Source organism: Sminthopsis crassicaudata, chromosome 5, assembly GCF_048593235.1.
Source record: "Sminthopsis crassicaudata isolate SCR6 chromosome 5, ASM4859323v1, whole genome shotgun sequence".
Taxonomy (NCBI): domain Eukaryota; kingdom Metazoa; phylum Chordata; class Mammalia; order Dasyuromorphia; family Dasyuridae; genus Sminthopsis; species Sminthopsis crassicaudata.
Genome location: NC_133621.1, coordinates 70925815 through 70953738, shown reverse-complemented (window position 1 = coordinate 70953738; position 27924 = coordinate 70925815). Strand labels below are relative to the sequence as shown.

General features: G+C 37.7%; 2 protein-coding genes across 11 annotated transcripts in view; both read right to left on the bottom strand.

The window, feature by feature from the left end:
* The window catches only part of GJD4 (gap junction protein delta 4), a 33474-nt gene extending 8340 nt beyond the window's left edge, over positions 1-25134 (bottom strand). Inside the window, exons 1-2 of the mRNA XM_074267115.1 lie at positions 23982-25134; positions 45-229 (exon numbers count right to left, since the gene is read on the bottom strand). Coding sequence (XP_074123216.1) covers positions 45-108 — 64 coding nt within the window. The 5' untranslated portion in view covers positions 109-229; positions 23982-25134. The remainder of the gene's footprint in view (positions 1-44; positions 230-23981) is intronic.
* A 2002-nt stretch (positions 25135-27136) lies between these two features.
* Positions 27137-27924, bottom strand: part of CCNY (cyclin Y) — a 256186-nt gene continuing 255398 nt past the window's right edge. For all 10 annotated transcript variants that reach the window (XM_074267117.1, XM_074267123.1, XM_074267116.1 and 7 more), the window contains one exon: positions 27137-27897. In XM_074267117.1, the coding sequence (XP_074123218.1) occupies positions 27781-27897 (117 nt within the window). In that variant the 3' untranslated portion in view covers positions 27137-27780. The remainder of the gene's footprint in view (positions 27898-27924) is intronic.

The window sequence follows — 27924 nt, the reverse complement described above, 5'->3', positions numbered from 1 at the left end:
ATTTTGAGTAAAGAGGAAAATGGAGAGAAAATTTTAAAACTCACCTACAATTGTCACATTGCAGTTTAACGTGATGATCAGAAACCCCAGCAAGTCCCAACGTTCCATATTTCAGTAATTCCCCCAAGAGATCTTGGAATGTGGTGCTTTCCAGATCAAAGGAATATGGGGGAAATCCCACGGGATTATATGTTTATTTTTTAGCTAGAAAGAGGCCCAACTATTAATCCTGGAAATGTGAAAAGGAAAAAAAAAAAAGAATTGGTCCATTGACCAGAGCCCAATTTCTTCTTCCTCAGGTTTAAACTTCAGGGAACTGATTGCTTCCAAAGCTGGTCATTTCCTGACAACTGCAAAGAGACAAAAAAATGACAGCAGCTCTCTAAGCCATTGTAGGTTATTCTTACCCTCTCCAGAGAATTCCAACCTCTTGGCCTTGCTCCCATGTCTCAGTTGTGAGAGTCAGGTGTCTTCGGAATATATGCAATGCAGTTTTATTAGAAGTCCAAAAATACCAATTACCTCATCCCAGGATAGTAGAAGATTAGTAACTGAAAGATTTGAGGGTCACTAAAGTTTTCTCTTTCAAAAAGGAGTTACTTTCTTAATTATCCCCTTCTTTTAAATATTTCTATGGCCTTGCTGTGACTGCTGCTTTGTTCATTTAGTCATGTCTGGCTCCCCATGACCCCATCTGAGGTTTTTTTGTTTTATTTATTTTTTTTGGCAAAGATATTAGGAGTGGTTGCTCATTTTCATTTCCAGATCATTTTACAGATGAGGAAACTGAGGCAAAGAGGAATAAGTGACTTGCCCAATATCACATAGCTAGTAAGTGTCTGAGACCAGACTTGAACTCAGATCCTCCTGACTCCAGGTACGCTTTACCATTCAGCTGCCCCAGGCTCTAATTAGGGAGACTCATAACACTTTCTTTTTGGTTCCCACACTTTTCCTTCCTCCCTTTCCTTTCCCTCCTTCCCTCCTTCCTATCTTGGGATTCAGTGCAAGATTTCTTTCTCAAGCACTATGCTTTAAATCCAAATCACTCAGGCTCCCACTGATTGGCTAACAAAAGGTCCCAAGCCAGTACTTCTTGCTGCTTTGGCCCCGATTGCCTCAGAGTGAACATAAATAGCAATTCTCATTGTTTTGGCCAGCAACCCTAAGGGTTTTCCCCTCCCAGATTGAACCCCCGCTTTTTTTGACTAGGTGAAATAGGTCATTCTGTGCCTCATTTCTTACCTTGCTTTAACAACGGGTTGGGCATTGCCTCCGTCAAACTGAGATCTGCTGGAGAACTTAGCTTACAATAGTCTAGGTCTCCCACTGCATCCAGGGCCATCTCCAGTCATCCTGATCTGTATCTGGCCACTGGACCCTTTGGAGGGAAAATGAGGTAATCTTCCACAACCCTTCCTCACTTCAATCCAATTCACTTGTATGCATGGTATCACCTTCCTGATGCCATGAAGGACAAACAGCAACAACTCATCTCTATGAAGCATTCTTTGATCACAACCACAATGGCCATCATCTTTATTTTAAATTCCTATAACACTTAAGAATATTTGTCATTAATCTAGTATTTTACCCTACCTTACAATTTACTTTATATTATTCTTCCTTATTTCAGGAATATGTGTCTCCTAACTAGATGGTAAATTTGGAGGAAGATTTTCCTTTCAACATTTCACTCCAAGACCCAGTACAGTACCACCATCTATTTGCCAAATGCCTATAAATTAACGATTGAATGGGATTACATGGGCCACCTCATATCATACTCATATTTCCAATTCCTTCATTCTCCTTATTCCATCATTCATAAGAAACTACTTTATGTGCTTGGAGACCTTCCAATGTCTTGTTTTTTTCTTCTCATTTCGATCCATTTGTGAGGGTCAACTAGGTGGTACAGTAGGTAGAGTGCTGAGCCTGGAATCAGGAAGACGTAGCTTTCTGAGTTAAAATCTGCCTTTGGACACTTACTAGCTATGTGACCCTGGGCAAATCATTTCACCCTATTTGCCTCAGTTTCTCATCTGTAAGTGATCTGGAGAAGGAAATGGTGAACCATTCTAGTATCTTTGCCAAGGAAACTCCAAGTACAGTCATAAAGAGTCAGACATAACTGAAAAATGACTCTAACAAATTTGCTTTTTTGCAGCTTCTATCAATCCATCTCTTTCCCCAAATAAGCATCTGAAAAAAAGTATTCTTGAATTTGAAAATCAAGAATTTTTCTTTTTCTGTATTTATTGACTGAACTTTCATAAAGTCTTGTTTCTGGATATGTCTTATTTTAAAGGTTGCACAGTGGGATAGAACTCTGGCCTTGGAATTAAGAAGATTCATCTTCTTGAGTCTTACTACCTGTTTGACTCTAGGCAAGTCACTTTACCCAATTTGCCTCAGTTTCCTCATCTGTAAAATGAGTTGGAGAAAGAAAGGGCAAACTACTCTAGTATCTTTGCCAAGAAAACCCCAAAAGTAGTCACAAAGAGTCATACATAACAGAATGACACCAATGACAAACCTATTTGTGAGGAGAAGGCAGAAAAAGGAAATGGATGCCATTCCTAGAAAGATTTATCAGAAGCAGCATTTCACAATGCCTTCTTTTCATCTTTGTCCAAGAAACATTTCCCCTTATTCTACAAGCCCACACTTCTCCTCCTTGAAAATAATGCTTTGTCAGCCCTAGTGAGACATATAAAGAAGAAAATTGACATATGGAAAAATGATCAACAAATACAAGTCCTGAAATAGCAATTGTGATCTGAGGATTAAAAAAAAAAAAAAAGGAGAGCCTATTTTCTAATGCAACAGATTTGGGGAAATTGTGCTTGCCAAGGATATTTTAGAATTAAGAAAGTATAATTACTAATTTTAAAAAATCTTATTGTTTTTATTTTATTCCTGGTGGGGAACCCCCTCTACCTAAGCAGATCAGTTATTTCTTGGCAGAGTTGCTTAGGCCTCTGAAATGACATCAAACATAAGAAATATTTGTCAGAGGCAGAACTCGAAACTCAAGTCTTTATGACCTCAGTGCCTTCTTCTATATCAAACACTTGTCCATACTCATTTTTGTTGTGAAAGCAAATAGTCATTCTGAGAGACCTTGATAAATCTTCCTTTTCTACAAAACAGAAATAATATTCACCTTACCTACTTCACAGTATGATTTTGAGTCAATGGAGATAACTGATGCAAAACCATTTTTGAAAAACATGAAATATATTCAAATACATAGGGATCATTATATGCCAGTAAAGAACCTCTCAATTCCATTTTCAAACCCCTATCCATTATCTCACCAGCCTACTCTGTCATCTTCTAAACAAGTTACCTCTTGTTGATTCTTTTTTTTTCTCTCATTTATCTTACTAGGAGATGCTTAAAAGAAAATGTAGATTTTCTACCTGGTTATAGCATGAAACAAGGTAGGGACAGATGAGGTACAACAGAAGTTAACAGCCAAGTTTGACCATGTCAGCATAGAGCTGTCCATGGTACTTGAACTCTGCTGTGTCCTGGTTAGATATGGACCAAGGTTTAGTCAAGTCAAAAGTAAGTCAATAAGCACTTAAGTGGCTACTGTGTGCCAGTCACTATTAGATGTTGGATATACAAAGAAAGACAAAAATAACTCCTGCTTCAAGGAGTTAACAGTCTAATGAATCATCATGGTATCTCTAAAAGAGGAAGATTCTCTAGTATTCTCATTTAGAACAAAGTATGTTTGGAGAAAGAGGTTGGCAAAGAGCAGGGAGACAGGAGTTAAGTCTAGACATATGAAAAAGCAAGCAGCAGCAAGATGATTTTAAGTTTCTTGAGGACAGAGACTGTTTTCTTTTTATCATTTATTCCAAAGTCTAGCACAGTGCTTTGCACATAATGTTTTAAAAATGTTTGGTGAATTGAGAGGATAATTGGGAGTTCCGTGTTGAAAGTGATGACCATCTCTCCCTAGAATAGCTAATACTTTGGGAATATTGAGGCATTAAGCCTCAGAGTGACAGCAGGAGGTTTCAGATAGGCAAACAATTGAGATCAATGGACTGGCAGGAGAAAGAGCAAGACATTCTAAAGGGGATTTTTTTTCCCCTTCAGGCTGGCTGTTGTCCTCATTGCTCAGAGAGGAATAAAATTTTATCACTATGTGGAAGTCAAGATACAGCGTGGATGACTATGACTGATCAAATCAATACGAGCTCAGAAGACTCCCACAGGTTGGGTACAAATAGTCCATATGAACATTTGGAGCATAGACATCTCTAAATTTGTTCATTTCCTGTTTCCTTTTTTTTTTTTTTTTCCCGAGGCTGGGGTTAAGTGACTTGCCCAGGCTCACACATCTAGGAAGTGTTAAGTGTCTGAGACCAGATTTGAACTCGGGTCCTCCTGAATTCAGGGCTGGTGCTCTATCCCCACTGTACCACCTAGCTGTTCCTCCTGTTTCCTTTTGAGCTCCTGCAACTCTGCTTCACTCACAGAGCACAGAACCTTCTTTAATGTGAGCACACACTCTGAGTTGTCCTGTGTCAGTGTCTCCCATGTCTCACGATTGATTCCAAAGTTTTTCAGTGAGACTTTGAGGATGTCCTTGTATAGTTTCTTTTGACTTAATTTATATGCATGAGTTTTCTGAAAAAGTTTTTTAGGTAACTGTATGTTTGCCATTTGAACAACATGGCCAACCCTTTGGAGTTGTGCTCTCTGAAGAAGAGTTTGAATGCTTAGCAATTTAGCTTGAGAAAGGACCTCAGATTTTGCCAGGTGATTTTCTGAACCTTCCTAAGACAATTCAAATGAAAGTGATTGAGTTTCCTGGCATGGCACTAGTATAGTCCAGGTTTCCCAAGCATACAAATATAAGATCAGCACAATAGCTCTGTAGACCTTCAGTTTGGCAGGAAGCTTAGTATCTTTTCTCTCCCACACTTTTCTTTGGAAACTCTCTAACACTGAGCTAGCAACAGAATGATGATATGTATTTAGTAAAATGTAATACAGTTCTGTAGCACATAGTAATTAAGACTGTTGTTTAGGTTTGTGTGGGGTTTTTTTTAAGGAACTGCTAAATTATCTAATTTGAGAAATGAATGTTTTACTGGCATTGCTCAAGATTTAAATGACTTTTAAGAAATTTTAAGATGCTAGATGGAGAGCAAATGTTCAGCAGCTGTACAGACACAACAGAATACTTGTCTGACATTTGTGTTCCATTTCCATTTTATATTCACTTTTCCTATTAATAAAATAAAATAGCAATAACCTATTCCACCATTTTTTTCCATAGGCCCAGCCTAGGCAATTCAAAGGATTAAATGCCCTGGGGGACAAAAAGGAAAGTATGATCATAACAACAACAACAACTAGAATTTACTAGGGTTTATATAGCACTTTACATATATTTGATCCTTGAATCAGCTCCATAAGATCAGTATTATGAGTATCCCTCTTTTACAGACATATTAAGTGAAGCAAGAGGTGAAGTGACTTGGCCTGAATCATGCAATCAGTAAATGTCTAATACTTCAGTATTTTTAATTCCAAGGCCAACAAATAACTCAATACCCAAAAAGTAAAATGATCTACCTAGGAGTTCAGATAGTTGTAACTTACCCCAAAACTCACAGCCATCCCTTACTCCAATGAGTTCTCACTATTGTTCTACAATCTTTATCTTCAGTGATTATCCTAAGCCTTTTCTTCTCTTTGTTCCTTATGCCAGATAATTTGTCTACTTCACTAAAATCTAAGCCATCTATAATCATAAAATAATCTGTTCATCAGAAGGCAGTAAAGAATAACTGACACAGAGTTGGCTTTGGAGTCAGAAGCATCTGCGTTTAACATCTCCTCTTCCTCATACAGACCCTGTCATCCTGGGCAGATCACAGGAATCCTTGTAGCCCCAGGCAGCTTTCAAAGACTCTTAATAGTACTGAGAGAGGAAGTTCCTCACCAGGAATTACCCAAAGACAACAATATCATAGACCCAGTCAAAATAAATCATGACTGGATTCTAGCTAGAAGGGACTTTCTTCAGCCTCTTCTCATTCATTCTCAGAGCTCAGCACCCTGGGAAAAACCTTAACTTAAAAAGGCCACCGTCTCCTACTACATCCAGGGTCGTCACCATTCATCTTGACCCATATCTGGCCATTGGATTCTTATGGATCTAAAGAAGAGAGGGAGGCTGATGACCCTGCACAGTTCTGTTTCACTTAAATCTAATTTGCTTGCAAGTCAAGACATCACCCTCCTGATGTTCCTGGACCTCTTCAAAAATGATGAACAGAGCTAAGATCAACAACAAGAAGGAATTCTTATTCTTCACAAAGATATATCCTAACTCCCATTCCCTCTCCTACTACTCTGAGAGCCATTCCCTCTCTTGCATATACTTTTGATCTCTTTCTGTCCACTGGCTTGTTATAAACTTAAAAGCATGCTCAGATTCCCCTGATTTTTCTGTTTCGATTTCCATACTTTTAGCTGTCTCCCTTCACTGTTAGACTTCTTGAAAAAAAGTTATGCTATGAAGTGATACTTCCTTTTCCTCATTATCCAATTCTTCCTAAATCCTTGGCCATCTCACCCCTACCTCCATCACTGAAATGACTCTCAAATGTCATCTTCCTTAATCTCAATTTACCTTGTTGACTAGCCACCCCTCTGTTGTAAGACTCTCCCCCCCTACCCCCCCCCAACTATTTCTGTCTCTGTATGTTTCTCTATCTCCATCACTCTCTCACCCTTATGTCATTCCCCCCAAGATTTCAGTTCCTGCCTTTCTATGCTAGTGGAACACAGGAGATATTTCATTAACATTTCAAATTCAGCATGTCCAAATTCAAGTTTATTATATGACCCTTCTGCCAGCCAACCTGACAATAGAATTTCCCTCTGTATTGTTCTCTCTCACTCAGACACTCACTCTCTCTCTCTCTCTCTCTCTCTCTCTCTCTCTCTCTCTCTCTCTCTCTCTCTCTCTCTCTCTCTCTCATCTCCTCCTTCAACTCTTTTGCATTTTTTTAAAAACATGTCTTTCTTCCTTTCTTCCTGATAGTCTTTTAGCCCTTTAGAAAAATAAATACTAACTTGTACTTTGAACATACATACATCTGGGTACTAGATTACAAGTGAATCACTCAGGTCCCAAAAAAGTCTTCTATTACCTGTTCAAGGCAAGCTCCAAACTTCTTAGCTAATCCTTGAGTGAGACTACTATGTCAAACTGCCACTTTGGGAGAAATGATACTTAAAATTCAATCTGAGATCCATCCACCTCATTTTACCTTCTCACTAACTTCTACAATCTTCTCCTCTATTTTCCTACATAACTGGACTCCTTGGTCCCACTTAGTAGGTGATACTAAATTTATTTAGGAGACATATATAAGCATCTAAATACAGAAGACCAAACCTAAACATCTAATGAGATCCATATTGCTTCATTTTGCTCGTGCTTTTTCAAACCTCTCCCAGGCCTGTTTCCTCATCTGTACAATGGAGATTGAGAGGCAGCACAAAATAGTTGAAAGCTGGCCCTCAAGAAGAATTAAGGTTAAACTTGGCCTCTAGAGTGTGACCTCTACTATCTCTGTGATCTTGGGTAAGTAATTTAATATCTTGATGCCCAGGCAATTTAAAACTACACATTTCAAAACGATAGAGAGAATCTCATCATCAGTAGTTCCCTCTATTTATGAAATCATAGATCAGGTTCGAAAATGAAGATCAAAAAAACCAAACAAACAAACAAACAAACTTCCCCAAAGTTTTATTCTTGCCTATTGCTTTTACAACACTCATTTCCATTTAGACATACCTCTCCCATTGAAGTCTTCCTTCAAAATACTTAAGCAAAACCAGTCAATAGCAACTGTGTCTAACAGTTATCCCATGTGCAACCCCAGCCCCCAAACCCATTGGTATAGGATTTTTAAAGCACTACACCTTAAAGCATTACATAAATGCCAATTATTTGCTTTTTATCTTTTTCATTGAAGTTCAAATAAATTATTGCTATAATAAGTTATTACAATGATATTTTATTGTACACTGAATGTTCTGCAGATTATCATGCAGATAAATAAAATGACTATGTAATGGGATAAAAGTACTGAGATGGGAACGTCATTTTCCAAGGTTTTATCTTTGGATCAACTCTAACAGTAAACAGGACAAAGGGAATGATACATCCATTAGATTCTGTTCTTAAAGGGTTTTGATTTTCTTTTGCACTCTGTGATTTAAGAACTTCTCAGTGTAGCTTGGAAAGTAAAAGTATTTGGTAAAAAATTTAAGTATCTTTAAAACTTAGTAAATTTGTATGGATCCTTGCTATGTGTGAATGATAGCAACAGTTTTGTCTATGACATGATACTGATATTTCAGTATGATTTATGCATTGAATTCTTAAATATATATAGAAGTCTATATCTGTAACATAGGGATTTGTCATCTGTTATTTTACAAAAGGAAGTGACCTTCCGATGTATAATATGGCTACTTGGTTGAGTTTTCTAGTTATTTAGTGAGCAGCTAAAAGGTACAGTGGGTAGAACACTAGATCTGGAGACATAAGTTCAAATCTGATCTCTGATGACACTAGACAAGTCATTTAACTTCTATTTGCCTCAGTTTACTCCGCTATAAAATAGGGACTTACCACTAACCACCACACCACAGGTTTGTTGTGAGGCTCACATGAATAATCTTTATAAAGCATTTTGCACAGGTTTGGCATGTAGTAGGTGGCAGATAAACACTTTTTTCTTTTCCCCTCATTCTCTTTTTCTCATTCCCACCCCATAATAAATTATTTTTATAATATACGACCTCCTATTACACAGTTTTTCCTTGCATAATCTGCTTTGATCATTACATTAAACTTCCTTAAAGATAAGCTTTCCATGATTTCTTGTAGAAATGATCTAGTCCTTAATTAGCATCATAAACCTATTTTCTGTGAACAAATCCAAATGACTTGGTCATTTATTCAATGCTTTGTGAACAAATTATTGGTTGAGCTGTTATATTAAATGCCTTAGTTAGTTGATAGGGATTCATTTGTAGATCATCAGTATGATGTATTGTTTTTCATTTCTTTTCTCTTAGTAGGATCTATATGCCCAACAACAGTTAAAAAGCATCTAACTTTTATTTAATATTTAATTAGAAAAATAAAATCAGAGAGAAACTTTAAACTAAAGACAGTCAACCTTAATCCTGGTTTGTACACAGGAAATCATGCAAGTTAATGGTTTCCAAAGTGGACTCCCTTGGCATCTATGACTAAGCTATGTCTCATCACTAAGATGCTTACTATATGTATATGGACTAAAGACAGCAACAGCTGTAAGATTAAAATAGATTCTTTGACACCTTCTTGTATTACAAGAGTGATTCTTTGGGAATAAAACCTACTGTAGCTACAATGACTAAAAACTGGTTTTTCCTCACTAGACAAGTGGGATTTGAAAAAAAAATAGGGTGTGGTATGTGTGTGTCCCCAAAGTGTTGCAAACATGGAGAGAACAACTTATTCAGTGAAAGGACTGAGTGACCAAATAACAAATATAGGGAATTCGATGGTATTCTGGGGCTGTGATCCATAAATTTAATTTTTTTTTCATATTTTTTTCCTGAGGCCATTGGGGTTAAGTGACTTGCCCAGGCTCACACACCCAGTAATTATTAAGTGTTGGAGGCTGGATTTGAACTCAGGACCTCCTGATATCAGGGCCAGTTCTCTATCCAGTCAGCCATCTAGCTTCCACAACTGAATGATGTTCTAATCAAGTCTAAAATAACTTTTCTTTACCTACTGGAACCCAAAACTTATATACACTTCCTAAGATTTAGATACAAACGTAGACCTCTTTGGTGGTTCTATTTAGTTTAGTTTTCTTCTTTCCCTTAAAGCCACAAGCCTAAATCATCTTCCTTTCAGCTGTTCCAGTTTCAAGATTTCATTTCTGATTATTACAAAAAAGTCAATGGTTTCAATCATTAATTTTTTTAAATTAATATTTCATTTATTGGGGCTCTGTCATATGTCCTGACCACCTCAGGTGGTATTTCTCAACAATTCAGAGAGGTAGTTTCTGGGAGAATCGTTATGATATGTAAGAGAGACTGGAAAGATTGGAGCAGATGTGGAATTTAAGAACATGGGTCTGATCAGCTAGTTTGTTAAAGACTCTTTTATTAATTACAGAGGCATTAAAAAAAAAAAGCTTGGCAACTTCAGTTACTATCTTTGCCAATTTATCTGGCATGGGGAAATCTCAGTGATTCCTTTGATTATGGAATATGGTAAAAGGAGTATAGCATTCAATTTTTGGAGAACCAAAAGGTTGAGAAAGCAAGGGACAGAAATTGGAATTTTAGAGTTTAGACTGATTTTCTCATTCTCTAAGAACAAAGAACAACCTTTGGGACTCCAGCCCATCTTGATTCATCTGTCACCCAGTAGCATCTTAACATAATTTTAATGGGATTAATAAGATGTAGGAACTGAGCTAAGTTTCAAGTCTACTCTTTTAGAGACAGAGATAGAGCATATACACATTACAAATTAAGGGAAATGATAGCTTTTTAATGTTATATTTTTGAGGTAAATATTGCTTTATAAGAGCTACCTGATGGCAAATGGTTAAAAAAAATAGAGGTGCTTGTCAATGGCTCCATAACAAAAGGGATGAAACAGTCAGTGGAAGGTTGAGCTAATGACAGAAAAAAGATACATACCATCCCTTTCAAGAAACCTGAGAAATCTGAAGGAAGGTTAAGGAAAGATGTAATAGGAAGACCCTTGGAGAACAGGAGTAAACTCTAAACAAAAGGAATCCTCCTTGAAAATGTGAGCTCACAAAGTAAACCAAAATATAAATAAACTCAGCTATGACTTCTGCCAAAAGAGGTGCTTGTAGGAAGAAAAATAATTCAATCTACTCCCAAGTATTTGGGGAGGCTACTATGTGCCTAGTTCTGTTTTCAGTTAAAAATCAAGAATTTGGTTCCAAACTGTGTATTTGGCAGCCACTCCGGGTGCCATAGAGTTCAAATATATTATGAATGTATGTTCCAAGAAAGAACAAAAATATAGAAACTAGAGCCTAAGTAGAGCAACTAGACAACCCCCCACCCACATAAATCCTAAGGAATGACCAGTTGTGATGTGTTCTCTGTGGTAGACCATTTGTAACTAATGAAAAGCACATCTAGTTTAATTTTAACTGACTGTATTTCTCTCCAGGTGCTTAAAACAGAGGGCTATTTAAAGCCCTACATTGTACAAAGGGAGGGAAATATCTCTGATCTTAACTCCAAGCTACTCTATGAGACAAACTCCACAGTTATTTGGATGACCACTTTCAGGCCTTCTTAAACTTTTTTCCACTCATAACCACTTTTCATCAGAGAAATTTTTACACGATCTCGGATATATAAAATAGGTGTACAAACCCAACATTAATAATAAATCATAATTTTGTTATTCAGTTATTAGACCTCATATGAGGTTGTGAGCCACTGTTTACGAATCTGGGACTTAGACAATGTAGGGCTACTTCTTTGCAGTGGAAAATTATAGAATGTCCAAGTAAAAATCTCATCCACTCACTCCTTGAAAAAGCATTTCTCCATAATATATGCAACAAGTGGCCACCCAGCCTTTGCTTAAGAGATTCCAGTGATAGCCCACTGAACTTGGGGGAAGCTATGGGTAGGACATTTTTTTAAAATAAGATCAGCCTAAATCATCCTTTTTTCACCTTTCACTTATTCTAGTTCTTCCCTTTAGGCCCAAGGAGAAGACAGTTGGGTGATCAATAAGCACTTCTTGAATTACTTCGTGTATAGCAAACATTATGCAAAGGGCTAGGTATACAAAGGAAAGAAAGAAACTAACTTACAATTATTTAGCAAAGACAACATATAAATAATTAAGTACATATATATGGCATAGGAGATGAAAAGTAACTACAGAGGGTTAGTTAGTAGCAGTTGGGGTTTTCAAATGAATTTTAAAAGAAGCCAGGGAGTCCAAGAGGTGGAAGTAAGGAGGGACAGCATTCTAAACATGGAGTTATGGAGAAACTGAGGCACAGAGAGACATCAACTTGCCCAGACCACCTAGTCTGGGATTTGAATTTAGGTCTTCCTAATTCTAAAGATCAGCTCTCTTTCTTCTATACTAACTTGCTTTGAGGTTGAGCAAGATAAGGGAATAGCATATAAGGATTCAACCAATTTGGGCCATCAAACACACTTTTACAGACAGAAAAACAAGTATTTGGAAGAACACTTGATTTTCATAGCAAAATAATGCTTCTATCAGTTGCCATTAGACCTTATTTTTATGCTGCTGCATAGAAAATAAGTTCTTAATAAAGGAAACTTGTAAAAGTCCTTTTATAATGGAAAAAAATAGATGCTGGTTCATTTAGGTGCCTGTCACGCTTTAGTTCTCTAATTTCTGGTTCTGACTCAGTAGGCCCTAAAAGAAAGTGTCTGGATTGGAGCCATAACACTTGACACATCCACAAAACTTCTGAACCAGTTGACAACTTGGAGTGGAAAATGTCGTGCTTTAGATACCAGCTAGTGAGCCCTTTTCAAAGCCCCATTTATTGCAACTTGAAGGTAGGAATTTGAGGAAGGCACTATGAATTAATAAGCTCAGAGTTCTTATGAGGCAGTGGACTGGAAAATATTTTAATTGGTATTCAGCTTTGGGCTCATTAGTAGTCAGGTGACTAGTTGGGGAGGGGGAGGGGATCCTTTTATACTTACCCTTCTTTTCAGGCAGTGAATTCCATCTCACAAAATGACTTCCATGCAGCGTTTTCTGGATGCATGATTGCCCTTAACAAGTGCCTAGAAAACCTACTGCAAGCCAAGGGAGCAAAATAAAATTCTGAAATCCCAGGAATCATATGGAGAAGAAAGATTGTTCTTTTTTCTGGTAGACCTTTTATTAAAGGGTGGTTCATGGTTCATTTGGACTTAATTGGCATCAATAAAGTGTTTATTGTGGGTTTAATTCCATAGGGTACCAACAAAGGTCAGAATAAACCAGAATTCATATCTAGAAGTTTTAATCATTTCAGACAGATCATTTTGTTTTTGTTTTGTTTTTACTTCATTTGGATTTTCCTGGCAAAGATATTGGAGTGATTTGCCATTTCTTTCTCCACCTCATTTTATTGATGAAGAAACTGAGGCAGACAGGATAAAATGACTTGCTTGGGGTCATACAACTAATAGGTATCTGAAGCCATATTTGAACTCAATTTTTCCCCAGCATTCTATCAACTCTGTCATCTAGCTGCCCTTCGAACAGATTATATTCTATATTATTTCTTCGTTAAATTGGTGACTTTTGAATAATACTGCATCTAACCTCATACTGTCGAGACAAGCATTTATTAAGGGCCTACTATGTGCTGGACACAGTACTAAGCATTGATAAAAGAGAAAGGTAAAAAAATAGTCATACTTTCAAAGAACTCTGACAGCATAACATGCAAACAACTGTACAAATAAGACATACCCAGGATAAATTAGAGATAATCTGAGAGGGAAGCCTGAGAGGGAAGGCACTAAAGGTAAAAGGGGCTAAGGAAGGTATCTTGAAGAAGATAGGACTCTGGGTGAGATATGAAGCCAAGGAAGTTCCAATGTGGAAGTGAAGGGAGAAAGAGTTCTTGATGACATACTGAAGGAAAGCAGCTAGCCAGTGACTACAATATGACTCCAGATTCCAGTGATTCAGCTATCGATGCTCCAGAGAGGTTGGGTAGCAAGGTACCAAGATTCAGCCTGTATTATCTCTCACCATTCAATCATGGAGAATGGAAGAGAAATACCATTTATTGTTGAGTCATTTCATTCTTATCTCTTATTTGGGGTTTTCTTTACAAAGACACTGGAAGGTTTGCATTTTCCTTCTCTTCTTTTACAGATCTAGAAACTGAGGTAATTAGGGTTAAGTGACTTGCCCACCTTCACATAGCTAGTGCCTGAGGTCAGATTTAAACTCAAGCCCAACTTGGTAAGCCTGCTTACTCTATTCACTGTGACTCCATAGCATGGAGCAAAATATACTTAAGTAAAACAGCCTATTAAGGTAGCTTTGGGAATAAAATAAGAGGAGACTCAGGAAGAGAAACACATTGTGAGAGAGGCTTTTCTCTTGTTCAGCTGTTATCTTGCTTCTCAGGCTGATTATTTTTAAGAATCTCTTTGCCTTCAGCTTCAATTGGTCATTATATTGTTTCTTTTCTCTATAACAATGAGGTCTGAGTATCTACAGAAGTACAGTAAAAATAATAGCTATGAAGGAGAGCCATTGGGGAGAAGTTTCAAAACCATTTTTTCAATTAATTTCCCTCTCTTCTTTGTAGAAGTAGGGAGCTACAGATATGGCGCAATGCATATACTGTCAGACTTAGTTGATATCACATTCAGTTTGAAAAATTAGATTTTTCTTCCCCTCTGATACAAGGAGCTGGTTCTTAGGTAAAGGAGCAAGGAGTCATGTAACTAGGAATGAAGGGAATATAAAACCAAAATATATCAATAAGTAATTTTAAGAGTTTGCTTTTGGAAGAACATACTTTTAGCATCTCTTATTTGAACAAGTGAAGAGGTACCTCCCTCTCAGCTCTTGTAACTAAAGACTGCATTAGACAGACCAATCCCAGAGGTCTTTCAACTCATGTATCCTGAGTTTTTTCAAAGGGTACTTCTGGCCAATTAATCTGCTTTTGCACCTTTATGCAGATTAAACGCTTTGATTGGAGACCACTCTACAATTTGCTCCTCTCTCCATCATCTGACAACTTCCAGCATGAATGTCGGCATTTAGTTTGTAGTGGTGAATGCTGATTGTGCACAGAAACAAAGCACATTTTGTCCATGCTCATGGCATAGGCTTGGGATGCAAAGATGCTGGAAAAGGAGTCATTCAGGCACAGTATAGCTGGCTTCAAAAATTCCCCAAGTTGCTCTCTATTGGAGGAAATGAACAATTGATTCATAAATGGCTGCTGGAGAACCCACTTAGCTACATTCTGGGCCCATTTTTTCCCCAATCTCTTCTTTTCAAAGTAGCTATTTCTAGACATTCAGTCAGTTGGTCCCTGACCTTTTTGATGCTAGGAATAATAGATTCAGATAAAAAGAGAGAAGGTAATTAATGTCTGTTAGTACTGAAAAGAGATGTACATGGAGCTTTTTTTCCACTATTCCAGAATGACTGGTGAGGAGCCAGAATAATAGAAAAAGACATTACCAAACCTTGAGACAGAGGGAAAATGCTACCAGTTCTGTATATGCTTGTGCATGACAAAATTTAAACACATCACTGAATGATGAACTTTGTATCTCTGAGCTTCAGTAAAGTACTAGACCATCAACTGTAGTCTAAGGTCTTGATGTGATTTCCTTCTGTTAAGACACAATTTCATGAACACAACTTCAACCGAGGATGACTAGCTTATGAATGATAACCAATTATAAGTTGCAAGAAGATGCTGACCTACATTGGAAGAGGAAGATATCATTTGGGAGTCCCTTATATCCATAAAATCACATGTCCAGTCCCTTTCTTTAACTCCTGTTAGGGAGTGATGTAGGAGACTTGGAAGGTGATGTGACTCTTGCTATTGGATGGAAGTAGATTCAAAGACAAAGTGCCTGCAGGACCTAATTAACTATATAATTTTTTTCTGATTCAAAAGAACAAGGTTCCTGGAGCTAAGATTCTGGAAATTAAACAACCTTGTCCTGATGAAAAGAGCAGTTTTCCTCTTCTCTGATGACTGGATGTGTAAGGTTCAGAGACATTTTTGGAGGATGGACTTAGTGCTGCTAACCTTCAGGAATGGATAATATCAATATGTATAGAGAAATGCTCCACAGGTGCTGATGTATTTCCTCCATATTTCCATCCCCTAGCCATCAGTATCTCTCTAGACTTTGAAATGAGCCTTCATCTCTCTACACAGCTTTTGGGTGATCTTGATTTCCACACAGGCTATCTATATGTCTAACCCACTTCTCTTCTGAAGTCCAATCCCAGTGTTTTTTTTTTTAATAGATTGTTAAACTTTTACCAGCACACCCCTAGTTACAGAATTCATCACTAATAGGGTTGTGGGAATTCCTTGTTTCAGAACTTCCTTTCCCAATGCAGATCATAATCCAGCCAAAATAGGAGTTCCATCCAAGGGAGAGTAAATGACTTTTATCTAGCATCTCATAGCTAGTGTCAGAGAAAATATATGAAGCAGGACTTCTAAATCCAATCCCTGAACTCTATCCAGTATACCATGTTGTCTAGATTTTACTTCTAAATCTGTTCCTTGTTAGATTCATAAGGATGAGAGAGGTTCAGAGATTTAGTACTAGGATAATCAAAGATAATTGAGAAAAAATAAATTCAAAAGCATAAATATAGGTAAAGAAACCGAGAAGAAAAAAAAGTTAAAGGGTATTAGTTCTCATTTGTGGCTCAGTTACTATTGCATTAATGAGCTTTTCATCTCTCTCAGCACCTACCAGACTGATTTTTTTCAGGGAACACACATTTAAATAAAAAAATGCCAGATGTATGACTTGGGGTCAATCACTTCAATGAGAGCCATACTAGAGCTCTAAAATTATATGATACTAGTTTATGAGGTCCTTATACCTCTTAGTGTGAGATCCTATGATATATATGGCCCGTGCGCCCCCAATGTGTTCCTTTTATCTGAAAGAGTATTGGCTTGGAAGGAATGTTTCCCCCCCTCAGTGTATTGACTACAGTTCCATCTTTGGTCAGCAGATGGCACCTACATTATTTCCAAAATGAAATTGAATTGTGATAAATGTCATGGGCTAAAATTCAAGAAATGAATTTCAAAAATACAGCATGAGAAAGATATGGCCAGACTATCATTCCTATCAAAAATATTGGAAGGTTTTCGTAGTCTGAGAGCTCAAAATCAGTGAACAAGGTGAGATGAGAACCAAAAAGATAGTATGACATGTGGCTTCGGTGAGGGACCCTGGTGTCGTACTGGGCTCCGAGTCCCAGGACGTCTGAGGCAGTGGCCCGTGGGAGAGCAGGGGTCTCCCTCTCCTAGGGGCAGTCAAGTCCCCACATGCCGGCAATTCACCCATCTTGTTTCTGGACAACTCTGATTTTTAGCAAGCTTTCACAGTGTGGAAGCAAAGGTCTCTGTTGCTGCTGTTTGTCCTTTGTTCTGGGAGAGGATCATGACATCAAGGAGATGATACCAAACTCTCAAGTGAATTTAAGCTGGAGCAAAGTCACCAGTCTCTTTCCTCCAGAGCCAGTTAGGCCCTCTAGTCAGGATGATGAGAAATGGCCCTGAATGGAGACACAAGCTTTGGCCTTTCACAGGTCAGTTTAACTGAGTTAAACATCCAATTTGTGATTAAGGCGAGGTAAGAAATGAGACAGAAAATGACCTTTTTACCTAGTCCAAAAAAAATTAATAATCTGGGAGAAATCCTCAGAGCAATAATTGCTATTTCCATTCACTCAGAGAGAATCAGGGCCCAAACAATGTCCAAGTGAGCTTGGCCTGGCATTTATTATCAGTCAATCAAAGAGAGCCAGAGTGATTTGGGCTTAAGGAAAAGCTTCTTTCTTTTAAAAAAAAAAAAAAAAGTTAATTTATTTTTAACACACATTGTTATATGAATTATGTTGGAAGAGAAAAATCAAAGTAAAAGGGAAAAACCATGGGAGGGGAAAAAAAAAACAAACAGAAAAAAGAATTGAATATAGCATGTGTTGATTAATATTGAGTCTCCTTAGTTCTTTTTCTAGATGCAGATGGCATTTTCTGTCCAAAGTCTGTTGGGATTGCTTTGAATCACTGAACTACTGATCAGAACCAAGACTTTGATAGTTAATTATCACACATTCTTGCTGTTATTGTGTACAATGTATTCCTGGTTCTGCTTGTTTCTCTCAACATCAGTTCATGTAAATCTTTCCAAGCCTTTTTATAATCAGCTTGTTCATCAATTTTTATAGAATAATATTCCAATTTCCTTCATATGCCCCAACTTGCTCAGCCATTCCCCAATTGATGGGCATCCACTCAATTTCCAATTCTTTGCTCCACAAAAAGAGCTGCTACAAGCATTTCTGCACATGTGGGTCCTTTTACCTCCTTTATGATTTCCTTGGGATACAAACCCAGTAATGGCTCTGCTGGGTCAAAGAGTATGGCAAAGCTTAAGGTTTAGACCTATAGGTTTCTTTCCAATACAGGGTGAAGTAACTGAATAGGGGATCGCAAAAAAATTGGCAATAGTAAAAGATTTCTGAATGCAACTACAAAAAATTCAAAATCATAATCAATAATGAATCTAAGATGTTTCTGGCAGAGCTTGTCTATGTCCATCGGATGAGTTTACTACTGCCTTGGTTCAGAATACACAACATGCACACATAAACCAACAAACTCTGCCAGAAACAAGTTGGCTCAGATTTGAAACTGAGTGAGTAAAAATTTATGGGGCAAAGAGAGTTTGCCAGTGGAAAAAGTTTAAGAAGTTCTGGTTTATATCAGCAAGTATAAGTGACGGGGATAAATTAGAATCATTCCCAATAAAATCAGGGGTGAAACAAGGTTGCCCCCATCACCATTACTATTCAATATTAAATGTTAGCTTTGACAATAAGAGAAGAAAAAGAGATTAAATGAATTAGAGTAGGCAAAGAGGAAAACAAATTATCACTCTTTGCAGATAATAGTATACTTAGAGAACCCTAGAGATAATAAACTAAAAACAAATCACAACTTTAGTAAAGTTGCAGGATACAAAATAAATCCACATAACTCATCAGCATTTCTATATATGTTACCAACAAATATAAAAAGAAATTCCATTTAAAATAACTGTAGATTACATAAAATATTTGCCAAGGCAAATCAGGAACTATATATGAACACAATTACAAAACATTTCCCACACAAATTCCACAAATTCAGATTTAATCAATTGGAAAAATATCAAGTGCTCTTAGAAGAGGAGTGGAGTGGCAAAATGGTAAGAGAAGGGAAGGGAAGAATGTAAGGAGAAGGAAGGGAGGGAGGGGGAGAAGGAAGGGAGAGAAGGAAGGGAAGGAGGAAAGGGAAGGTAAAAAGGAAGGAAGGAAGGAAGGAAGGAAGGAAGGAAGGAAGGAAGGAAGGAAGGAAGGAAGGAAGGAAGGAAGGAAGGAAGGAAGGAAGGAAGGAAGGAAGGAAGGAAGGAAGGAAGGAAGGAAGGAAGGAAGGAAGGAAGGAAGGAAGGAAGGAAGGAAGGAAGGAAGGAAGGAAGGAAGGAAGGAAGGAAGGAAGGAAGGAATGGAAGGAGAGAGGGAGAAAGAGAGAAGGGAGGAAGGAAAGGAGGGAGGGAGGGAGGAAGGGAGGGAGGAGAAAGGAAAGTTTTGCTGTCCAAACTGTCTGTTCCAATTGGATCTCCAATGGGGCAGCACCTAATACTGCTCACAGAGGCTGTTTTGTTCTTTGTTCTCAGAGAAATCATGAAATGCTTTCTAGGGTCAAGCAGAATAGATCTAATACCTTTCTCTATAAAACAAAGCTTTCAGATACTTGGAAGACAGTTATCAAATATTCTCTATAGTTTTTCTCTTAAGAATATCCAGCTCCTTCAATTCTCATAGAGTACAGTCCTGAGGACCTTTTATCATCCTAATAAAGTTCTGTCCTCTGGATATTATCAGTTTATAAGTTTCTTTTCTAAAATGACTTCCCCCCGCCCTTTCCCTCTTCCTTGTCTTCCTCTTCTCTCTCCCCCTCCTCTGTCTCCTTCTGTTCTATCTAAACATATACACATTATATAGACATGTTATATTCTGATTAAGGAAGAGTACAGTGAGGCTTCTCACCTTTCTAGTGCTGCAGATCACACTGCTCTTGATAAAACCTATTGACTGTATTCTTTTGTCTGCCATTATCAAATAAATGAGTCTAGAAGGCCCAGTCCAAGTCCTAACCCCAGTCATTTAACCTGTGTCCCAGACAGCTTTCTTAAGGCGTGGGGTTATAGAGGTATGGATTTATGATCTATGTTGACGGTGTTTCCCTTCTGGGAGTTCACTATAACAAGTCCAGACTAAAACAAGACTAAAAAACATAGCTGACTCATCTTAAGCTTGTCAACCACAAAAACTCCAAGAGTTTTTTTCATTTGAATTTTTATCTAACCATGACCTCTGTCCTAAAGTTCACCTCCCCATGCCTGTCAAATAACAGGTATTGCCATAAAGTCTTCCCCCTTCTTTTATCTAAACATTTCCTGCATCTTGATTTTACTTCATTCATAAAGAAAATCAGATCATTCATTAAGCTAATATTATATACTGAGCCGATGCAAAGAAAAGGGAAATAGGTTAATATGTAATATTTAAATTAGAAGGGAGTTTCAAACTACTGTTCAAAAACAAGGAATTTTCCTAACTGGAAGTTTTGAGGAATAATGTTTTCTTTTTTTCATCTGATATAAATTCCTTAAGAGTTAACATAGCTGATTGAGAAAGGAATCAAGTGGACCTGAGGGCCATTATGTTGCCCCTAGGTTAAAGTGAATTAATTGAGTAGAAAGCTGAGTTGAAATTCAGTGAAGCTGATTAAATTTCCTGAGGGTTGGGGAGCAGGGTTGGGAAGAGGTAGCACCTCCCAGGTAACACTTGGGAAGGTAACATCTAAACTTAACCCTCCAGGGAGGAGATAAGGAAGACTAGGAGTAATTAGCTCCAGGAGAGAAGGAAATAAAAAAGATCCAGTTATCAGTTGGCCACGTCTAGCTTCCAGAGTGGAGTGGATATTGTTACACAGACTTTTCTCTTCATTTTAGAGATGAAGAAACTGAGGTTCAATGGCTTTATGTGTATGATCACCAAGTTCCTTTCAAAGATAGGATTTGAATTTAGATCCTTTCTGAATCCCAATCCTATCTACACTGTACCATATGGCCTGACAGAGCAAGGAGAGAAATCCAGGTCTTCTGGCTTCAAGTCCTATAACCTTTGGATTATCATATAAAGGAATTCCCTTAATGATTGGGGAAAGCAGACTCTTCTCTGTTTCAGTCCTAACTTTTCCAACAATTAGTACAAGATGAAAAAAAAAAAAAAAAAAAAAAAAAAAAAAAAAAAAAAAAAAAGACTGTCTTAATAACTTTCAAATCTAACTTGAGTAACTTCCCTCCCACCCCACTTTTCACCCTTGGCCACACCTGGTCCATTCCTGTGATCTGGATTTTCTTTTCAGCATTTCCTTATTCCTTCTCTCAGACGATCACCTCGATCCTTGTTGTGATCCACCTGTATGCCACATTTTTGTTGTTCCCCCCTCCAAAAAAATTTTTTTTTTTTTGGGGGGGGGGTGGAACCTAAGTGGCTAAATGACTCACCCAGAGTCACACAACTAAGTGTCTGAGGCTGAATTTGAACTCAGGCTTTGCTGACTCTATTCACTGGGCCATCTAGCTGCTTCCTCCCTCACTCTTCTTTATATTTTTATCCCTCAAAGTCAAGAACCCAGATCCTGCACCTCTCCTATCTAGTCTCCCCTTCTCAGGAAGGCTAACCCAAGGATCCACCAGGTACATTATATAATCCCTCACAAAACTTTGCCTATTCTCATCACAACATAGGTAGAGGTGAAAATTATGATCCTTACTTGACAAATGAAGAATCTAAAGGCATGTGTGTGTGAGGGAGAGGGGGGTTAATGTCTCATAACAGATCAGTGGAGAAGCTAAGACCTCATGGCTGCCATTTCAGCGTCTTCCTTTTATGAAACATTTTAATACTAATATCAACATAAATATTAGCCTATATAAACATTCCCATTTGCATTTTGTAACTTTTCTAGAACAAAATTTATTACCAAGTAAGGAAGGGAGGGTTAAATTTTGGAGGGACATACCTCAAATGTCAAATTTCCAATGGCAAATGCATTTTACAGAGGAAAAAACCTGCATAACAAACGGCATGATAGACTGGGAAGTAAAGGCAGCATCTTTAAAGACCTGGATTTATTTATAGTCCTCCTTGCTGCGCTCTGCTGGAATTTGTCTCCCGCTGTCACCAGCTCTCCTGGGACTGCTTTAACCCAGGCAGCCTCAGGATTAGGCCCCAAGCTGCTAGGATAAATCACTGCCTGAGTGCTTGTTTGCCTTTCAGATGGGGACAGCTCACGGTAGCACAGCAATCCCTTGTGACTTCTCAATCATTTCTCTTGCTTGAGGGATGAACAAAAATGGATTAATCCCTGGGTGCTCTCTTACAGAAAGGGACCCACTAAGCTATACAGCCTCTTCAGAGGAATCTAATGATCACAAAATAGAATTCAGTAAGAAAAAAGGACGGGCGGGTGGCTGCTGCAGTGGCTGGAATGGCAGGCCTAGTCAGGAAGAACCATCTTCCTAATTTCAAATCCAGCCTCAGACACTCCGGAGCTCTGTGAACCTGGGAAAGTCACTTCACCCTGTTTGCCTCAGTTTCTTCATCTGTAAAATGAGTTAGAGGAGGAAATGGCACATCTCTTTTCAGTAGCTTTGCCAAGAAAACCCCAAGTGGGGTCATGAAGAGTCAGACATAACAGAGTGAACTAAACAACAAAAGGAGTAAGGAGATACGTGATCAAGCCCTAAAGATATCCCACCTCTGGCTTCTCTTTCCTTGTCTTATAAAAATGGGATAGTATTAACTTGCAGCACTGACAAGAGGCCTTGAAATGGTTACAGAGATTAAAAATTAATCTTAGTTATAGCATTAAAATCCTAATTCCAATACACATTTATTAGGCATCTACTATGTACAATGCACTTCTAACTTTTTTTTTTTTTTTTAAAGGTTCCATGATTAGTTTTTTTCAGATGATCACACTCAATTTAAGCCTTGAACAATGGAAGGAGAGCTGATGTGATAACAAATGCCATGGGCCATGAGTTCCCTCTCAAGTTTTTAACATCTGCCATTCATATACGCCTAACAAAACTTGTGGTCAACTGGACTTTGGGAGTACCTGTTTAGAATGAGCCACAGCAATACCAACCACCAACTAATCCCCACTGGCTAGGAAGGCCCAGGAGTACTGATGCAGCAGCAAGGCCTCCAGAACCCCAAACCTGCTGTTGGCAAGTCTCCATAGTTCTCCCCCCTCTTCTTCCGCAGTCACACACTCTGAAGACCCAGGAAACGAAGTCCTGGACGTGAAGCTCCTTGGCCTGTCATATGGTTCCCTATCTGAAAAAGGATTTTGTCCATGGAGTCGAGATTACAGAAGATGCGCTGCTATCTGCTTTGTGACCCAAGAACTTGTGCGGTTTCCTCCTATACAAATGTAATCTCCTTGAGAATTATTTATTTGTATCCCCAGCACATAGTACAGAGACTCTTCACATAAAAGTTTAAATAAATACTTGTTCCTTCATTCACTCATTCACTCACTCACTCATTCAGCAGCCATATCTGTCAAGGATGTCTCTCCCCGCTCCCCCCCAAGAACCTACTACACTGTAGCATTAAACTTACAGTTGTAAAATTTACAGGAAAAAGTTCATTTTGAAATGCAACGTTGCAACAAGTCAGATTTACTCACAGGGGAAAAGACAAAGCCAATCTTCGTGATGACCTCACGGTGACATTTGCTTCTTCACAGGCTAGTGAAGTATCCTCAATAATCTCAATAATAAGACACATTTTCAGGGTAGGGAGGGTTGGCTCAAAATTAGGTTATGAAAAGACAAGAAAAGACAAGAACTTCTACCATGTAAGATGGACAAAACAATCAGTTAGTTACCCACCAAAAAAAAATTTGGTGTGAAAATAAAGGAGATTTTAGTACCTAACAGGGTAGAGAAAACACAAGATTTGGAATCAGCAGACAGATTCAAGTCTTGACCACATTACTTACCAGCTGTATCACTTTGGGCAAATCATTTAATTTTCTCAATTTCAGATTCTTCATCTGTAAAACAGGAATTTGATTTCCCCACCTCCCAATTTATTAAATATCTACTATGTGTAAGGCAATGTTGCTAGGCACCCCAGGGATATGAAGACAAAACCAAAAACTAGTCACCCACAAGAATACAAGTAAAGCTTATTACATTCTACTGGGATCTATAACTTGGACTATTTATATATCTTCTACTCCCATCAAAAGCCCAATAACAATGAGGGAGAGAAGTGACATTTAGGGAAACAAGAAAGGCTTCCTGAAGGAGGTAACATCTGAGTTGGGCCTTTAAAGAACTAAAGATTCTTGGATATAGAGACAGAAATTCTTGGCATATGAACAGTGTGTACAAAGGAACTAGGGAATGGGATTGATACTTTGGTAAACACTCAGTGAAGCTGCTGGGAATGAAACCCATAAAGCACTAATGTGAAGTAACTCTCAATACCCAACTCCCTTCATGTGATTTTCATATTTTAAAATTATCAGTTCACAATTTTGCTGCTTGAGTCATGCTCACAATTTCAGTTAATTAACTCTGTTTCCCACATTTACCCTGTAAGAGAATTTCCCTTCATTCATCAATGATGAAATTCTCCAGCCAGAAGATCTCCGAAAAACTACACTAAGACAATATGTTCCTAAATAGTAATTTGTTTTAATTGTATGGTATTAAATCACCTTGCAAACAGATTACAGTCACTACCATTTATCAATAGGTACTGTACTATTTTTTTTTTTTTTGGCAAACAGAACAAATTGAAACAAAACCCCAAATTTTCATTTTCATGTAGAAAAAAAAATAAACCAAAAATAGCTATTCACCTACAATTCAAATGATTTCTACGGCAAAACTGAAAATAGAAAATCTACACTTACAGCAGATTTAAAATAAAACCTTAGTGCAAGAAACATAACCAAGTTAATCACAGAATCAGTACTAATGAAAGAGGATGGAAAATTCTCCTATACAGAGGTAGAGTCCAGTGCACAAGGCTAAAACAATATTCAATAGTCTAAACAAGACTGAGCCAAATTTTATGGAATCCACTTTAAATTTTAAGTATCAGACTGTATGTACATACATACAATAAATAGACTATACAATCTTTAAAGTAGTTTTAATAAACTCCACAAAATTATAGCAGATGCATTGAGATATTTACATAATTCAAAGTTTATATGTCTCTCATTCAAATAAAAGGGATAAAACTACAATTTCTGCTAGAAAGGTAACAGAATTTTTTTTGAAATGGTTTGATAAAAGACGACAACCATTGACATTATGGTAGGAACTCAAGTTTTCTTGAGAGGTATTAAAATTTCAGAAGCTAAGAAAATATGTCCCTTTTTTTTTTCAGCTAGATTGATTTTTGGAATACTTTTTTTTAAACTTTCTAATACATTTTTCTGTTCCAAATTGAACCCGCATGTGAACAGAGAAGCTAGTTGGGGAACCCAAATGAATAGGTACAATCAAGGAAAGAAGAAATGTCATTTTAAGGTTTGCATTTTTCAAAGGGTTCTTTTGGCTTATTTTTTTTTTAATGATGATATATGACAAAGAATTAAGATGGATTGTTTTGGGCCAACAATCAGGTAACAAGCGATAAATCACAGGAGCCTGCGAATAGAGAATATTCAGTCTGGAATGGGTATGTTGGCCCTTAGAAGGCCATTTGTTTCAAAGGCAAGTTTCACTGAGAGGTGTGAATATTTTCATGGATAGGTCTATGACCTTTGGGCACTAAGGTGGGGAAGAAAACTAATGGAATTTTTTTCCGTTTTCAGCTGGTCCAAAAAAAAATTATTTAAAAAAAAACCTGAAGAAAGCTGCCATTCACATCACTGATTTTAAAAAGAAGGCAAGGAAAGGGAAGGGATCCCTTTCTTCTATCATCAGATCCAGAGGAAAAGTATAAAAAGAAAATAACTTTCACAGAATCATATTCATGGACTTGAGTTCAAAATTATCACTCCCCCATCCCCATCCTTGATAAATTTTTGTGTATATAGTTTCAGACTTGTGATTTCATTGGCATAGGGAACTCCCAGAGTGTGAAAATTCCCTCCATGGATGCAGATCAGTAATTCATCTATAACTTTTAATATTAAAAGGTTGCCTGAGGCACAGAAGGATTAAGAAACTTGCTCATGATTTTACAGTTACTAGGTGTCAAGAGTCAGCATTTGAATCCAGGTCTTCCTGATTCTAAGCTGGCTGGCTCTCTCTAATGTACCATGCTGTTTTTCAATCTTCACATTACTATAAAATATTCTGCTTTCATAAAAAAAAACCAAGAATAATTAGGAAATGAAAAAGGTACAATCATAATTCATGAAACATCAACCTTCTTCACAGTTTGAATTTTGTTTAAATTTCTCTGAGCACCCACAATGAAAAATACAAGTTGAGTTTATGGTAGTGATGATGGGTTTGTTTGTTTTTTTTAATTCAATCTGTGAAAAATATTTCAATAAAGGTTAACATTCATCTCTTCAATTATCTTCCCAGTGAAACCCTCCTCCCACCCACCCATTTTTTTAATTTTTAAAAAAATTTTTTATACAAACAGACTTAATTAACTTTGATTTAAAGTAAACATATAAAAATTGAGGAGGATATTGCTTGCAACATGGAGATGGAGGAATGAACTAGGTGGGTTGTACAAAAAAAAAAACAAAAAAAAAACAACACTCTTATGATGTGAATTCAAGCAAGCACCTAAGTGCTTGGGGAAAGGCGAGAACAGGGGAATCAGAATCGCAACCCAATAGAGATTTCTGCAGCACATTGCTTCCTCTTGGCCCATTAAGTCTGAGGGTTTTGACATCTGTGTCTTTAGGTCAGAGAAAACAAAACTGCTTCAAGAACATAGGAAGGCACAAACATTCTGTGTGAATTCCCTTTTTTTGTGTGGGGAAAAATTAAGAAGAAATAGCACAGGAATGTTGGATCACTTTGTATACTTTTGGTTCAGCATTATGATCAAAGTAACTTTTTTTGTTGTTGTTGGGAAAAAATTAAAGGTACAATTCAGGGATCTAGAAACATAAGAGATACTTAACACTTCTGAAGGATAATGGCTAAAAAGACAGAGAATAGTTCATTGAGGAACAACCAATACTATTTATTTGGATGTTTGTGCTATGGTAGATACAGACTGTATTCTCTGCTCTGCAGGACCAAAAAAGAAGAAGAAGAAGAACAAAAAAAACATGTCCCCCAAACTCTGAAAAGCAGCTAGAAGGAATGCAAAAAATCCGACAGAATGTACTGAGCTGCATTTTCAGGTTAAGGTAAAAACAATGCCATTCGTTTTCCTTAGTGCACATCCAAACTTGTTTGTCTCCTGTTTTGTTTTCGTTTTGTATTTATCAATTGATGAGCACAGTGTCTCAAAAAGATGACAAAGTCTTTTATATCTTTCTTTCTTGCCTCTACACTACTTTTCTTTTCCTCTGTTTCTTCCTGCAGGATCAGAGTCCCCCGTTCCCTCGCCAAAGGTTAGTGGGAAAAGGCATGGGACAGGATTTCCAAAATACTGATTTAGCTTTCCAATGAAAAGTTGCTGCGTGTGTGCCACACGGTGAGGAGGCAGTGTAAAGGCAGCTTGTCAGAGCTAAGGATTAAAAACAAAACCAAACAAAAACATAATCAAAAAAGCCCCAGAGTCTTTGTGTTTTCCCAAACCAAATGAGAAACCGGAGGGGTGGAAACAGTATTTTTGTAAGAATATCCTACATGCCACTGTTAGGAGATGATGGCTGGAGACCATTTCATTGCAGCCAGATTGTCCGCACTGGCTGACCGCTTTCTTGTAGATCTTCTCAAGTCTTTGTACTTGTCTTCACACAGACGAGAAATGGCCTGCAAGCCAGGAGAGGGGGAGAAGGT